The sequence below is a fragment of the Sinohyriopsis cumingii genome, chromosome 10 (assembly GCF_028554795.1).
Source record: "Sinohyriopsis cumingii isolate HCF-2022 chromosome 10, ASM2855479v2, whole genome shotgun sequence".
In the NCBI taxonomy this organism is placed as follows: domain Eukaryota; kingdom Metazoa; phylum Mollusca; class Bivalvia; order Unionida; family Unionidae; genus Sinohyriopsis; species Sinohyriopsis cumingii.
The window spans coordinates 59576628-59596528 of record NC_142970.1 but is presented as its reverse complement, the minus strand read 5'-3'; the positions used below and the strand labels follow the sequence as shown (position 1 = coordinate 59596528).

The 19901-nt window shown below is 34.6% G+C and overlaps 1 protein-coding gene across 1 annotated transcript in view; it reads right to left on the bottom strand.

Moving 5' to 3' along the window:
- The window catches only part of LOC149790212 (uncharacterized), a 56937-nt gene that overhangs the window by 21398 nt on the left and 15638 nt on the right, over nucleotides 1-19901 (bottom strand). The window contains exon 3 of the mRNA XM_089972228.1: nucleotides 16871-17019. Coding sequence (XP_089828354.1) covers nucleotides 16871-17019 — 149 coding nt within the window. The remainder of the gene's footprint in view (nucleotides 1-16870; nucleotides 17020-19901) is intronic.

The following is a 19901-nucleotide window of genomic DNA, read 5'->3' as shown; positions in this document are numbered from 1 at the left end:
TCAACTACATAGGCATACAAACATGTATACATCAGGTCATCTACATAGGCATACAAACATGTATACATCAGGTCATCTACATAGGAATACAAACATGTATACAACAGGTCATCTACATAGGCATACAAACATGTATACATCAGGTCATCTACATAGGCATATAAAGATGTATACATCAGGTCATGTACATAGGCATACAAACATGTATACATCAGGTCATGTACATAGGCATACAAACATGTATACATCAGGTCATCTACATAGGCATACAAACATGTATACATCAGGTCATCTATATAGGCATACAAACATGTATACATCAGGTCATCTACATAGGCATACAAACATGTATACATCAGGTCATCTACACAGGCATAGAAACATGTATACATCAGGTCATGTACATAGGCATACAAACATGTATACATCAGGTCATCTACACAGGCATACAAACATGTATACATCAGGTCATCTACATAGGCATACAAACATGTATACATCAGGTCATCTACATAGGCATATAAAGATGTATATATCAGGTCATGTACATAGGCATACAAACATGTACACATCAAGTCATCTACATAGGCATACAAACATGTATACATCAGGTCATCTACATAGGCATATAAAGATGTATACATCAGGACATGTACATAGGCATACAAACATGTATACATCAGGTCATCTACATAGGCATACAAACATGTATATATCAGGTCATCTACATAGGCATACAAACATGTATACATCAGGTCATCTACATAGGCATACAAAACATGTATACATCAGGTCATCTATATAGGCGTACAAACATGTATACATCAGGTCATCTACATAGGCATACAAACATGTATACATCAGGTCATCTATACAGGCATACAAACATGTATACATCAGGACATCTACACAGGCATACAAACATGTATACATCATGTCAACTACACAGGCATACAAACATGTATACATCAGGTCATCTACATAGGCATACAAAAATGTATGCATTACGTCATCTACATAGGCATACAAACATGTATATATCAGGTCATCTACATAGGCATATAAACATGTATACATCAGCATACAAACATGTATACATCAGGCCATCTACACAGGCATACAAACATGTATACAACATGTCATCTACATAGGCATACAAACATGTATACATCAGGTCATCTACACAGGCATACAAACATGTATACATCAGGTCATCTACACAGGCATACAAACAGGTATATATCAGGTCATCTATACAGGCATACAAACATGTATACATCAGGTCATCTACATAGGCATACAAACATATATACATCAGGTCATCTACATAGGCATACAAACATGTATAGATCAGGTCATCTACATAGGTATATAAAGATGTATACATCAGGTCATCTACATAGGCATATAAAGATGTATACATCAGGTCATGTACATAGGCATACAAACATGTATACATCAGGTCATGTACATAGGCATACAAACAGGTATACATCAGGTCATCTACATAGGCATACAAACATGTATACATCAGGTCAACTACATAGGCATACAAACATGTATACATCAGGTCATCTACATAGGCAAACAAACATGCATACATCAGGTTATCTACATATGCATACAAACATGTATACATCTGGTCATCTACACAGGCATATAAAGATGTATACATCAGGTCATGTATATAGGCATACAAACATGAATACATCAGGTCATGTACATAGGCATACAAACATGTATCCATCAGGTCATCTACATAGGCATACAAACATGTATGCTTCAGGTCATCTACACAGGCATATAAACATGTATGCATCAGGTCATCTAAATAGGCATACAAACATCTATACATCAGGTCATCTACATAGGCATACAAACATGTATACATCAGGTCATCTACATAGGCATATAAAGATGTATACGTCAGGTCATCCACAGGCATACAAACATGTATACATCAGGTCATCCACATAGCCATACAAACATGTATACACCAGGTCATGTACATATGCATATAAAGGTGTATACATCAGGTCATCTACACAGGCATACAAAAATGTATACATCAGGTCATCTACATAGGCATACAAAAATGTATACATCATGTCATCTACATAGGCATACAAAACATGTATACATCAGGTCATCTACATAGGCATACAAACATGTATACATCAGGTCATCTACATAGGCATACAAACATGTATACATCAGGTCATCTACATAGGTATTCAAACATGTATACATCAGGTCATCTATATAGGCATACAAACATGTATACATCAGGTCATCTACATAAGCATACAAACATGTATACATCAGGTCATCTACACAGGCATACAAACATGTATACATCATGTCATCTACATAGGCATGCAAACAAGTATACATCAGGTCATCTACACAGGCATACAAACATGTATACATCAGGTCATGTACATAGGCATACAAACATGTATACATCAGGTCATCTACACAGGCATACAAACATGTATACATCAGGTCATCTACATAGGCATACAAACATGTATACAATAGGTCATCTACATAGGCATACAAACATGTATACATCAGGTCATCTACATAGGCATATAAAGATGTATACATCAGGTCATGTACATAGGCATACAAACATGTATACATCAGGTCATCTACATAGGCATACAAACATGTATATATCAGGTCATCTACATAGGCATACAAACATGTATACATCAGGTCATCTACATAGGCATACAAAACATGTATACATCAGGTCATCTATATAGGCGTACAAACATGTATACATCAGGTCATCTACATAGGCATACAAACATGTATACATCAGGTCATCTACACAGGCATGCAAACATGTATACATCATGTCAACTACACAGGCATACAAACATGTATTCATCAGGTCATCTACATAGGCATACAAAAATGTATGCATCACGTCATCTACATAGGCATACAAACATGTATAGATCAGGTCATCTACATAGGCATATAAACATGTATACATCAGCATACAAACATGTATACATCAGGCCATCTACACAGGGATACAAACATGTATACAACATGTCATCTACATAGGCATACAAACATGTATACATCAGGTCATCTACACAGGCATACAAACATGTATACATCAGGTCATCTACACAGGCATACAAACAGGTATACATCAGGTCATCTACACAGGCATACAAACATGTATACATCAGGTCAACTACATAGGCATACAAACATGTATACATCAGGTCATCTACATAGGCATACAAACATGTATACATCAGGTCATCTACATAGGCATACAAACATGTATAGATCAGGTCATCTACATAGGTACATAAAGATGTATACATCAGGTCATCTACATAGGCATATAAAGATGTATACATCAGGTCATGTACATAGGCATACAAACATGTATACATCAGGTCATGTACATAGGCATACAAACAGGTATACATCAGGTCATCTACATAGGCATACAAACATGTATACATCAGGTCATCTACATAGGCATACAAACATATATACATCAGGTCATCTACATAGGCAAACAAACATGCATACATCAGGTCATCTACACAGGCATACAAACATGTATATATCACGTCAACTACACAGGCATACAAACATGTATACATCAGGTCATCTACATAGGCATACAAAAATGTATGCATCAGGTCATCTACATAGGCATACAAACATGTATATATCAGGTCATCTACATAGGCATATAAACATGTATACATCAGCATACAAACATGTATACATCAGGCCATCTACAATGCATACAAACATGTATACAACATGTCATCTACATAGGCATACAAACATGTACACATCAGGCCATCTACATAGACATACAAACATGTATACATCAGGTCATCTACACAGGCATACAAACATGTATACATCAGGTCATCTACACAGGCATACAAACAGGTATACATCAGGCCATCTACAAAGGCATACAAAAATGTATACATCAGGTCAACTACATAGGCATACAAACATGTATACATCAGGTCATCTACATAGGCATACAAACATGTATACATCAGGTCATCTACATAGGAATACAAACATGTATACAACAGGTCATCTACATAGGCATACAAACATGTATACATCAGGTCATCTACATAGGCATATAAAGATGTATACATCAGGTCATGTACATAGGCATACAAACATGTATACATCAGGTCATGTACATAGGCATACAAACATGTATACATCAGGTCATCTACATAGGCATACAAACATGTATACATCAGGTCATCTATATAGGCATACAAACATGTATACATCAGGTCATCTACATAGGCATACAAACATGTATACATCAGGTCATCTACACAGGCATAGAAACATGTATACATCAGGTCATGTACATAGGCATACAAACATGTATACATCAGGTCATCTACACAGGCATACAAACATGTATACATCAGGTCATCTACATAGGCATACAAACATGTATACATCAGGTCATGTACATAGGCATATAAAGATGTATATATCAGGTCATGTACATAGGCATACAAACATGTACACATCAAGTCATCTACATAGGCATACAAACATGTATACATCAGGTCATCTACATAGGCATATAAAGATGTATACATCAGGACATGTACATAGGCATACAAACATGTATACATCAGGTCATCTACATAGGCATACAAACATGTATATATCAGGTCATCTACATAGGCATACAAACATGTATACATCAGGTCATCTACATAGGCATACAAAACATGTATACATCAGGTCATCTATATAGGCGTACAAACATGTATACATCAGGTCATCTACATAGGCATACAAACATGTATACATCAGGTCATCTACACAGGCATACAAACATGTATACATCAGGACATCTACACAGGCATACAAACATGTATACATCATGTCAACTACACAGGCATACAAACATGTATACATCAGGTCATCTACATAGGCATACAAAAATGTATGCATTACGTCATCTACATAGGCATACAAACATGTATATATCAGGTCATCTACATAGGCATATAAACATGTATACATCAGCATACAAACATGTATACATCAGGCCATCTACACAGGCATACAAACATGTATACAACATGTCATCTACATAGGCATACAAACATGTATACATCAGGTCATCTACACAGGCATACAAACATGTATACATCAGGTCATCTACACAGGCATACAAACAGGTATATATCAGGTCATCTATACAGGCATACAAACATGTATACATCAGGTCATCTACATAGGCATACAAACATATATACATCAGGTCATCTACATAGGCATACAAACATGTATAGATCAGGTCATCTACATAGGTATATAAAGATGTATACATCAGGTCATCTACATAGGCATATAAAGATGTATACATCAGGTCATGTACATAGGCATACAAACATGTATACATCAGGTCATGTACATAGGCATACAAACAGGTATACATCAGGTCATCTACATAGGCATACAAACATGTATACATCAGGTCATCTACATAGGCATACAAACATGTATACATCAGGTCATCTACATAGGCAAACAAACATGCATACATCAGGTTATCTACATATGCATACAAACATGTATACATCTGGTCATCTACACAGGCATATAAAGATGTATACATCAGGTCATGTATATAGGCATACAAACATGAATACATCAGGTCATGTACATAGGCATACAAACATGTATCCATCAGGTCATCTACATAGGCATACAAACATGTATGCTTCAGGTCATCTACACAGGCATATAAACATGTATGCATCAGGTCATCTAAATAGGCATACAAACATCTATACATCAGGTCATCTACATAGGCATACAAACATGTATACATCAGGTCATCTACATAGGCATATAAAGATGTATACGTCAGGTCATCTACACAGGCATACAAACATGTATACATCAGGTCATCCACATAGCCATACAAACATGTATACACCAGGTCATGTACATATGCATATAAAGGTGTATACATCAGGTCATCTACACAGGCATACAAAAATATATACATCAGGTCATCTACATAGGCATACAAAAATGTATACATCATGTCATCTACATAGGCATACAAAACATGTATACATCAGGTCATCTACATAGGCATACAAACATGTATACATCAGGTCATCTACATAGGCATACAAACATGTATACATCAGGTCATCTACATAGGCATTCAAACATGTATACATCAGGTCATCTATATAGGCATACAAACATGTATACATCAGGTCATCTACATAAGCATACAAACATGTATACATCAGGTCATCTACACAGGCATACAAACATGTATACATCATGTCATCTACATAGGCATGCAAACAAGTATACATCAGGTCATCTACACAGGCATACAAACATGTATACATCAGGTCATGTACATAGGCATACAAACATGTATACATCAGGTCATCTACACAGGCATACAAACATGTATACATCAGGTCATCTACATAGGCATACAAACATGTATACAATAGGTCATCTACATAGGCATACAAACATGTATACATCAGGTCATCTACATAGGCATATAAAGACGTATACATCAGGTCATGTACATAGGCATACAAACATGTATACATCAGGTCATCTACATAGGCATACAAACATGTATATATCAGGTCATCTACATAGGCATACAAACATGTATACATCAGGTCATCTACATAGGCATACAAAACATGTATACATCAGGTCATCTATATAGGCGTACAAACATGTATACATCAGGTCATCTACATAGGCATACAAACATGTATACATCAGGTCATCTACACAGGCATGCAAACATGTATACATCATGTCAACTACACAGGCATACAAACATGTATTCATCAGGTCATCTACATAGGCATACAAAAATGTATGCATCACGTCATCTACATAGGCATACAAACATGTATAGATCAGGTCATCTACATAGGCATATAAACATGTATACATCAGCATACAAACATGTATACATCAGGCCATCTACACAGGGATACAAACATGTATACAACATGTCATCTACATAGGCATACAAACATGTATACATCAGGTCATCTACACAGGCATACAAACATGTATACATCAGGTCATCTACACAGGCATACAAACAGGTATACATCAGGTCATCTACACAGGCATACAAACATGTATACATCAGGTCAACTACATAGGCATACAAACATGTATACATCAGGTCATCTACATAGGCATACAAACATGTATACATCAGGTCATCTACATAGGCATACAAACATGTATAGATCAGGTCATCTACATAGGTATATAAAGATGTATACATCAGGTCATCTACATAGGCATATAAAGATGTATACATCAGGTCATGTACATAGGCATACAAACATGTATACATCAGGTCATGTACATAGGCATACAAACAGGTATACAATAGGTCATCTACATAGGCATACAAACATGTATACATCAGGTCATCTACATAGGCATACAAACATGTATACATCAGGTCATCTACATAGGCAAACAAACATGCATACATCAGGTTATCTACATATGCATACAAACATGTATACATCTGGTCATCTACACAGGCATATAAAGATGTATACATCAGGTCATGTACATAGGCATACAAACATGAATACATCAGGTCATGTACATAGGCATACAAACATGTATCCATCAGGTCATCTACATAGGCATACAAACATGTATGCTTCAGGTCATCTACACAGGCATATAAACATGTATGCATCAGGTCATCTAAATAGGCATACAAACATGTATACATCAGGTCATCTACATAGGCATACAAACATGTATACATCAGGTCATCTACATAGGCATATAAAGATGTATACGTCAGGTCATCTACACAGGCATACAAACATGTATACATCAGGTCATCCACATAGCCATACAAACATGTATACACCAGGTCATGTACATATGCATATAAAGGTGTATACATCAGGTCATCTACACAGGCATACAAACATGTATACATCATGTCATCTACATAGGCGTACAAAACATGTATACATCAGGTCATCTACATAGGCATACAAACATGTATACATCAGGTCATCTACATAGGCATACAAACATGTATACATCAGGTCATCTACATAGGCATTCAAACATGTATACATCAGGTCATCTATATAGGCATAGAAACATGTATACATCAGGTCATCTACATAAGCATACAAACATGTATACATCAGGTCATCTACACAGGCATACAAACATGTATACATCATGTCATCTACATAGGCATACAAACAAGTATACATCAGGTCATCTACACAGGCATACAAACATGTATACATCAGGTCGTCTACATAGGCATACAAACATGTATACATCAGGTCATCTACACAGACATACAAACATGTATACATCAGGTCATCTACATAGGCATACAAACATGTATACAATAGGTCATCTACATAGGCATACAAACATGTATACATCAGGTCATCTACATAGGCATATAAAGATGTATACATCAGGTCATGTACATAGGCATACAAACATGTATACATCAGGTCATCTACATAGGCATACAAACATGTATATATCAGGTCATCTACATAGGCATACAAACATGTATACATCAGGTCATCTACATAGGCATACAAAACATGTATACATCAGGTCATCTATATAGGCGTACAAACATGTATACATCAGGTCATCTACATAGGCATACAAACATGTATACATCAGGTCATCTACACAGGCATACAAACATGTATACATCAGGACATCTACACAGGCATACAAACATGTATACATCATGTCAACTACACAGGCATACAAACATGTATACATCAGGTCATCTACATAGGCATACAAAAATGTATGCATTACGTCATCTACATAGGCATACAAACATGTATATATCAGGTCATCTACATAGGCATATAAACATGTATACATCAGCATACAAACATGTATACATCAGGCCATCTACACAGGCATACAAACATGTATACAACATGTCATCTACATAGGCATACAAACATGTATACATCAGGTCATCTACACAGGCATACAAACATGTATACATCAGGTCATCTACATAGGCATACAAACATGTATAGATCAGGTCATCTACATAGGTATATAAAGATGTATACATCAGGTCATCTACATAGGCATATAAAGATGTATACATCAGGTCATGTACATAGGCATACAAACATGTATACATCAGGTCATGTACATAGGCATACAAACAGGTATACATCAGGTCATCTACATAGGCAAACAAACATGCATACATCAGGTTATCTACATATGCATACAAACATGTATACATCTGGTCATCTACACAGGCATATAAAGATGTATACATCAGGTCATGTACATAGGCATACAAACATGAATACATCAGGTCATGTACATAGGCATACAAACATGTATCCATCAGGTCATCTACATAGGCATACAAACATGTATGCTTCAGGTCATCTACACAGGCATATAAACATGTATGCATCAGGTCATCTAAATAGGCATACAAACATGTATACATCAGGTCATCTACATAGGCATACAAACATGTATACATCAGGTCATCTACATAGGCATATAAAGATGTATACGTCAGGTCATCTACACAGGCATACAAACATGTATACATCAGGTCATCCACATAGCCATACAAACATGTATACACCAGGTCATGTACATATGCATATAAAGGTGTATACATCAGGTCATCTACACAGGCATACAAAAATGTATACATCAGGTCATCTACATAGGCATACAAACATGTATACATCATGTCATCTACATAGGCATACAAAACATGTATACATCAGGTCATCTACATAGGCATACAAACATGTATACATCAGGTCATCTACATAGGCATACAAACATGTATACATCAGGTCATCTACATAGGCATTCAAACATGTATACATCAGGTCATCTATATAGGCATAGAAACATGTATACATCAGGTCATCTACATAAGCATACAAACATGTATACATCAGGTCATCTACACAGGCATACAAACATGTATACATCATGTCATCTACATAGGCATACAAACAAGTATACATCAGGTCATCTACACAGGCATACAAACATGTATACATCAGGTCATCTACATAGGCATACAAACATGTATACATCAGGTCATCTACACAGGCATACAAACATGTATACATCAGGTCATCTACATAGGCATACAAACATGTATACAATAGGTCATTTACATAGGCATACAAACATGTATACATCAGGTCATCTACATAGGCATATAAAGATGTATACATCAGGTCATGTACATAGGCATACAAAACATGTATACATCAAGTCATCTACATAGGCATACAAACATGTATACATCAAGTCATCTACATAGGCATACAAACATGTATACATCAGGTCATCTACACAGGCATATAAAGATGTATACATCAGGTCATGTACATAGGCATACAAACATGTATACATCAGGTTATCTACATAGGCATACAAACATGTATACATCAGGTCATCTACATAGGCATACAAACATGTATGCTTCAGGTCATCTACACAGGCATACAAACATGTATGCATCACGTCATCTACATAGGCATACAAACATGTATACATCAGGTCATCTACATAGGCATACAAACATGTATACATCAGGTCATCTACATAGGCATACAAACATGTATACATCAGGTCATCTACATAGGCATATAAAGATGTATACATCAGGTCATGTACATAGGCATACAAACATGTATACATCAAGTCATCTACATAGGCATATAAAGATGTATACATCAGGTCATGTACATAGGCATACAAACATGTATACATCAGGTCATGTACATAGGCATACAAACATGTATATATCAGGTCATCTACATAGGCATAAAAACATGTATACATCAGGTCATCTACATAGGCATAAAAACATGTATACATCAGGTCATCTATATAGGCATACAAACATGTATACATCAGGTCATCTAGATAGGCATACAAACATGTATACATCAGGTTATCTACACAGGCATAGAAACATGTATACATCAGGTCATCTACACAGGCATACAAACATGTATACATCAGGTCATCTACATAGGCATACAAACATGTATACAACAGGTCATCTACATAGGCATACAAACATGTATACATCAGGTCATCTACATAGGCATATAAAGATGTATACATCAGGTCATGTACATAGGCATACAAACATGTATACAACAGGTCATCTACATAGGCATACAAACATGTATACATCATGTCATCTACATAGGCATACAAACATGTATACATCAGGTCATCTACATAGGCATACAAAACATGTATACATCAGGTCATCTACATAGGCGTACAAACATGTATACATCAGGTCATCTACATAGGCATACAAACATGTATACATCAGGTCATCCACACAGGCATACAAACATGTATACATCAGGTCATCTACACAGGCATACAAACATGTATACATCAGGTCATCTACATAGGCATACAAACATGTATACATCAGGTGATGTACATATGCATATAAAGGTGTATACATCAGGTCATCTACACAGGCATACAAACATGTATACATCAGGTCATCTACACAGGCATACAAACATGCATACATCAGGTCATCTACATAGGCATACAAACATGTATACATCAGGTCATCTACATAGGCATACAAACATGTATACATCAGGTCATCTACATAGGCATACAAACATGTATACATCAGGTCATCTACACAGGCATACAAACATGTATACATCAGGTCATCTACATAGGCATAGAAACATGTATACATCAGGTCATCTACATATGCATACAAACATGTATACATCAGGTCATCTACACAGGCATATAAAGATGTATACATCAGGTCATGTACATAGGCATACAAACATGTATACATCAGGCCATGTACATAGGCATACAAACATGTATCCATCAGGTCATCTACATAGGCATACAAACATGTATGCTTCAGGTCATCTACACAGGCATATAAACATGTATGCATCAGGTCATCTACATAGGCATACAAACATGTATACATCAGGTCATCTACATAGGCATATAAAGATGTATACGTCAGGTCATCTACACGGGCATACAAACATGTATACATCAGGTCATCTATATAGGCATACAAACATGTATACACCAGGTCATGTACATACGCATATAAAGGTGTATACATCAGGTCATCTACACAGGCATACAAAAATGTAGACATCAGGTCATCTACATAGGCATACAAACATGTATACATCAGGTCATCTACATAGGCATACAAAACATGTATACATCAAGTCATCTACATAGGCATACAAACATGTATACATCAGGTCATCTACACAGGCATACAAACATGTATACATCAGGTCATCTACATAGGCATACAAAGATGTATACATCAGGTCATCTACATACGCATATAAAGGTGTATACATCAGGCCATCTACACAGGCATACAAACATGTATACATCAGGTCATCTACATAGGCATACAAACATGTATACATCAGGTCATCTATATAGGCATAGAAACATGTATACATCAGGTCATCTACATAAGCATACAAACATGTATACATCAGGTCATCTACACAGGCATACAAACATGTATACATCAGGTCATCTACACAGGCATACAAACATGTATACATCAGGTCATCTACACAGGCATACAAACATGTATACATCAGGTCATCTACATAGGCATACAAACATGTATACAATAGGTCATCTACATAGGCATACAAACATGTATACATCAGGTCATCTACATAGGCATATAAAGATGTATACATCAGGTCATGTACATAGGCATACAAAACATGTATACATCAAGTCATCTACATAGGCATACAAACATGTATACATCAAGTCATCTACATAGGCATATAAAGATGTATACATCAGGTCATGTAGATAGGCATACAAACATGTATACATCAGGTCATGTACATAGGCATACAAACATTTATACAACAGGTCATGTACGTAGGCATACAAACATGTATACATCAGGTCATCTACATAGGCATACAAACATGTATACATCAGGTCATCTACATATGCATACAAACATGTATACATCAGGTCATCTACATAGGCATATAAAGATGTATACATCAGGTCATGTACATAGGCATACAAACATGTATACATCAGGTCATCTACATAGGCATACAAACATGTATGCATCAGGTCATCTACATAGGCATACAAACATGTATACATCAGGTCATCTACATAGGCATAAAAACATGTATACAACAGGTCATCTACATAGGCATACAAACATGTATACATCAGGTCATCTACATAGGCATATAAAGATGTATACATCAGGTCATGTACATAGGCATACAAACATGTATAGATCAAGTCATCTACATAGGCATATAAAGATGTATACATCAGGTCATGTACATAGGCATACAAACATGTATACATCAGGTCATGTACATAGGCATACAAACATGTATACATCAGGTCATCTACATAGGCATACAAACATGTATACATCAGGTCATCTATATAGGCATACAAACATGTATACATCAGGTCATCTACATAGGCATACAAACATGTATACTTCAGGTCATCTACACAGGCATAGAAACATGTATACATCAGGTCATGTACATAGGCATACAAACATGTATACATCAGGTCATCTACACAGGCATACAAACATGTATACATCAGGTCAACTACACAGGCATACAAAGATGTATACATCAGGCCATCTACATAGGCATATAAAGATGTATACATCAGGTCATCTACACAGGCATACAAACATGTATACATCAGGTCATCTACATAGGCATACAAGCATGCATGCATCAGGTCATCTAAATAGGCATACAAACATGTATACATCAGGTCATCTACACAGGCATACAAACATGTATACATCAGGTGATCTACGTAGGCATACAAACATGTATACATCAGGCCATCTACATAGACATATAAAGATGTATACATCAGGTCATCTACACAGGCATACAAACATGTATACATCAGGTGATCTACATAGGCATACAAACATGGATGCATCAGGTCATCTAAATAGGCATACAAACACGTATACATCAGGTCATCTACATAGGCATGCAAACATGTATACATCAGGTCATCTACATAGGCATACAAACATGTATACATCAGGTCATTTACACAGGCATACAAACATGTATACATCAGGTTGTCTACATAGGCATACAAACATGTATACAACAGGTCATCTACATAGGCATACAAACATGTATACATCAGGTCATCTAGATATGCATACAAACATGTATACATCAGGTCATCTATAGAGGTAAACAAACATGTATACATCAGGTCATGTACATAGGCATGCAAACATGTATACATGGATACAAAATTGCACTGTATAAAGCAAGTAGTATTTGCTTAATTGTACAAGCAGCCAATACATCCCGGTACAAAAATTTAAAAAATGTGTAAAAAGAAATCTAAAACATCGTTAAGTTTCTTTATTAAATATCCATTATATGATTTACCTGGTGATCAGTTTATTTTCTGTACCACACAAACAAATTAGAACTATTCAGGTATTTTCAATGACTTCATTGGATCAATATTGTTACGTATAATTTAATTCATATCTATTTTAATTTTGTTGTTTGTTTGTCAGTTTAAAAAGTTTTTTTATTGTACATGATATTATAAAATAATCTTGTTTATGTGATTTGGAATATTTTTCAGAAAATAGTTTGACCATGACTGATTCAATTGTAAACATACAAGGCTGACATAGTTTTTGACCTTAATTCAAACTTAGGAAGTCATGTGAACAAGTTATTTTTAAAATTAATTTTTAATGTGGGAATAATAAGGCTGAGATTGAGGCTGTGTTGAATATGTGACATCAGGCCTGTAAATAGTTTTACTGAAGTAAACAACTTTTCAAAATTTTATTCTTAGTGTAAAATTATTCGGTTTTTGTCAGGGCCATGTTTTGAGTATGTGTTGTAAACATGATCATGTGACTCTCATACGGGCACCCATTCTGTGCTTCAAAATTACTGTATAACCATTATTTTAGAGAAATAATCTCAGTCTAGGCTTAAAACACTTGCTGTCAAGGTGTTCTTTTGTTATGTCAGTTTGGAGTTATGTTTATTTGAATTAATTGAATTCAAAAGGATTAATTCTTTTTTTAACTGGAAATATATGTGCTCATACAGAATTCTTGGACAAAGAAATTTCATGAATTCAAACACCAGATTATTTCTTGTGTTTCTACAAGGAACTGCAGACAACAACACTGAACTGAATACAGCATACATCATCGCCTTCCATCTTAGATTCTGCATTGGGACTCAAACTTTAATTCATTAGAACATTTCATTATTAGGACTTCTAAAATTTTATTCGTCGATTATTCTTGGATTATTTTTGGATCTGATTCTTAAAACCGTAAGTTCTTTTTTTTTATTTTTACAGTATTTATCCAGGGAAATAAATAATCTGTTAAATTTTTCAAAGCTTGTTGTTTTCACTCTTTTTTGTATTACTGTTTATTTGAGCCTAAACACGTAACATAAGAATCTTCTGAAATACATAGAATGAACTTTGATATACATCCCAATTTGTTTTTTATTTGATTGACACCATATAATCCTTGGAGAGGAAAGAACGATAGTGTATGTAATAAATATAAACCTTTGTTTGTGTTTTTAGCCAGGGAAAGAACTCAATTCTTATGACGTATAAACATATCTAGGTTTGATGGTATCAAACTCATTCTGTCTGTTAACTCAGAACAAAATACATGTGTGGTATTGTGCATGTAAGACATATACTTAAAACTATAACACATTGTATCAAATATAGGAAGTGTACTTAACACTATTACACAGTGTAATAAATTCAGGACATGTACTTAACACTATAGCACAGTGTAATAAATTCAGGACATGTACTTAAAACTATAACACACTGTACAACATTTAGAACATGTACTTAAAATTGCAACACACTATACAAAATTTAGGACATATACGTAAAACTATAACAAACTAAACAAAATTTAGGACATCTACTGAAAACTATAACAAATTGTACAAAATTTAGGACATGTACCTAAAATATAACACATTGTACAAAACTTAGGTCATGTGCTTAAAATAATAAGAAACTGTACAAAGTTTCATGGCTTAAAGTTAAGTAGTTTCATGCTAGCATACTAAAATGGATTCAACATTGGTACCCATAGAAAATGTTCTCACAGGTTGGGTAGGAAAGCATAACAATAAAGGAAATATTGCAGAATGAACAAAGATGGATGCAAAATGCTTGACTGTTGCAAATGTTTTCATATGATGTCATAGCTTTGCATAATTACTAGCCCTGACAATATTAACTGTTTGATATTTCAAGGGTCATACTCTTTAAATAAATGTATGACAAAAACCAATTCTTCTTCAAACTAAAATTAACATTAATTTACCTCATCAAAATAAATGAACTCTTGTAACAATGTATTAATGATCATAGTTATAATTTTAATTTGACGGAGCATTTTTACTGTAAAACTGGAATGATATAAATTATTTGACCATGATGAACCGGGTATTAAAACTTTTCAATGCAAATTTGGGGTCGCTTGAACAGAGTTACATTCTATCTAATGATCTGAATAAAAATGTGAATTAACTGAAATTACAACTCAAAATGTTTATCCAACATATTCTTTAATCTGATGAATTTCAATGCAACCAAATTTAAATGGGCTATGAAATACAAAAAGAGGATTAAAATGGAAAAAATGCCTCACACGCTTTCTTACCTGTCTTGTTACATCATACACCAATAAAGCACCATCTACTCCACGAAGATAAAGTGGCAGAAGCGAACGAAATTTTTCTTGCCCAGCGGTGTCCCAAATCTGGAACAAAACATCTTGTCCCTCAATGTTTAGCACTCTTGTTTCAATGTCTGAAAAGTGGTACTTTTGTATTTAAAGCATTACTCAATGTCTGAAAAGTGGAACATTTGTATTCAAGGGATAACTTGATTTCTGAAAAGTGGAACAATTGTCTTCAAGGCATTGCTTGATGTCTGAAAAGTGGAACATTCGAATTCAAGAGGAACGTTTGAATTCAAGCCAATTACTTAATGTCTGAAAACATTAATATGGGAATTAAAGCAACTATATTAAGACTGCCTTTAAATGCATGCATTAATCTGTAAATTAAACATATACAGCCAAGTAAATATAGTGGCTGACCACCACTTTCATAGTATGAGTTGCCTCCCCTGTCCATAATTAATACATACATGGACACAGCTGGATTACATCTGGGTCACCTAAAGCATAATAAATCAAAACAGAATTTCCTCATTGCCTTGCCTGGACATGAGTTCCATCTTCCTTTACTGCATATGGTAAGAAGGAGGAATATGCCCTGTACAATACATATATCTTATAAAGGTTCATATCACTCACAGTAATACTAGTGTTATGTAACAGTGCAGTGTCATAATATGAAAACGTGGCCAAAAGTTGAAATGCTTCCATCCTGTATCAATAGGTTAATAAAATGCAAGTCATGTAGATAAGCTTGAGTATGTTTAGTTTTCGTTTTAGAATCAAAATAATGATTTATAGTGCAGTGAGAATTGCATGTTTTCATTGTTGCAATGTATTTTAAATATTACTGGGTTACCGCTCTGATTGTTGTACTGACTTGGGGCACAACACTGAAAACAGGTACTTATTTATTGAAATTGATACTTTGCAGTGAATTATTTCTTAATTCAATCATCTTCATTTTTCTATAAAACTACATTAATAATTTATTGAATGATCGATCAATCAAACTTCAAAAGGTTCATCAATTTAATTCCTTACAAGATAGAATTGCTGTGTAAATATTGATGTGCACCTTAATAAATACATGAACACACCTACCTCATATACATACTTACCTGATGTACATATCTACCACATAATAGACTGCTTCCAAAATTGTGATTTACATTAGGACAATAAGGTTTTCCAAAATAGGCAGCTTTATTTATAATGACATCAATTTTACTCTTTACAAATATAAAATACAAAGGAAGAGCAAACACCATGTTTTCTATGGTATCCATACATTATTACTGTTGCTTGTAATAACTTTAACATTGTTGACACAGCCATTACTGACAAAATTTAATCACCTTTGCCACACATGAAACAAAATGAGAGAAAAAAAGAAGAAAAAAAACCCCTAATTTCACCTCAACCACTTTAACTTCAGACCTATAAACATCAACTTTAAAATAAGCATGGGAAACAATTTATAGGGCTAAGTTGAATGTATGGAGTGGGGGTACATCTAAAGACTTATTGATATGAGTTATTTCCCTTACACAAAATTCAAATAATACATTTTCATATTAATAGATGCTACTAAGGCAAAAGTTCAATAAATTGATAACAGAATATGAATCAAGCTGACAAGATATATCAAGATATGGTGTCAGCAAAGTTTGAGTTGTCTCCCTTACAGTATCAAAATCACATACATCCATATTAACCCAACTAAAGCCTTAAGCAGCTAGAATTACACAAATCAATGGAGTCAAAAGCATTAATGCTTCACTATTACATTTATTAAGACAGAGAATTTAAATTTTACTATATATTCATCAAATGCACAGGGCAATTAAACTACATCAGTTGTACTAGTAAAACATCAGCATACAGTAATTGCACTGTCCTGAAATGTTCTATTAGGACTTGCAAGTTCTTCAGATGTCACTAACATGCCACAGGCAAATCCATAGGAGTTGTGTAGAGTGTAATTTTCTATGCAATAAATATGGTGTTACTGTGAGGTTGTCATCTACGATGTACTACAAACACCTGAAAGCAACTAATTTGTTAACTGTGTTGAAGTTACAACAGATATCAAAAGCCAGAATTAAGCAACTTAATAGACTTTTCCTATCAGCAAATAAACATTTAATTATCTTATCAATGAAATACTCTTCACAGGCATCATTTAGTCAATTAACTGTTTCCATGCTTTAAAACATTCAAGCATTATGCATTCTATGATGATTCTATCTCTCACTAGATTTTAGGAAAGTGATAATTACCGGATTTAAAACAAAATTTGCATTATTAAATGTTATATATATATATATATATATATATATATATATATATATATATATATATATATATATATATATATATTGTAGAAAAATGAAAAATCTGTAAGTCTGAATATATTAAACATTATTAACATTAAAGCTGTAAATAAGACTTCAACAGAACTTAGATAAGTATATATCTGCCATACTATACAAAACAGTATTAAAAGACAATATGTTACACGTGTGCCATGTTAGACAAAGAGCCGGTATGCTAGTTGTACATATAGAAGTCTGTACGTGACACGATGCTGGACATTTTAAAAAAAAGTAGGACATATAAATCATATTATCAAGCCATGTAAACATCTGGAATGACTACCTGGTGGGTATACAGATTATAAAGGGTTACATAAATCATATCATCACACCATGTCCCCATATGGACTGACTACCTGGTGGGTATGCAGATTATAAAGGGTTACATAAATCGTATCATCACACCATGTCTCCCTGTGGACTGACTACCTGGTAGGTAAACAGATTATAAAGGGTTCCATATAATGTATCAACACACCATGTCCCTATGTGGACTGACTACCTGGTGGGTATGCAGATTATAAAGGGTTACATAAATCGTATCATCACACCATGTCTCCCTGTGGACTGACTACCTGGTAGGTAAACAGATTATAAAGGGTTCCATATAACGTATCAACACACCATGTCCC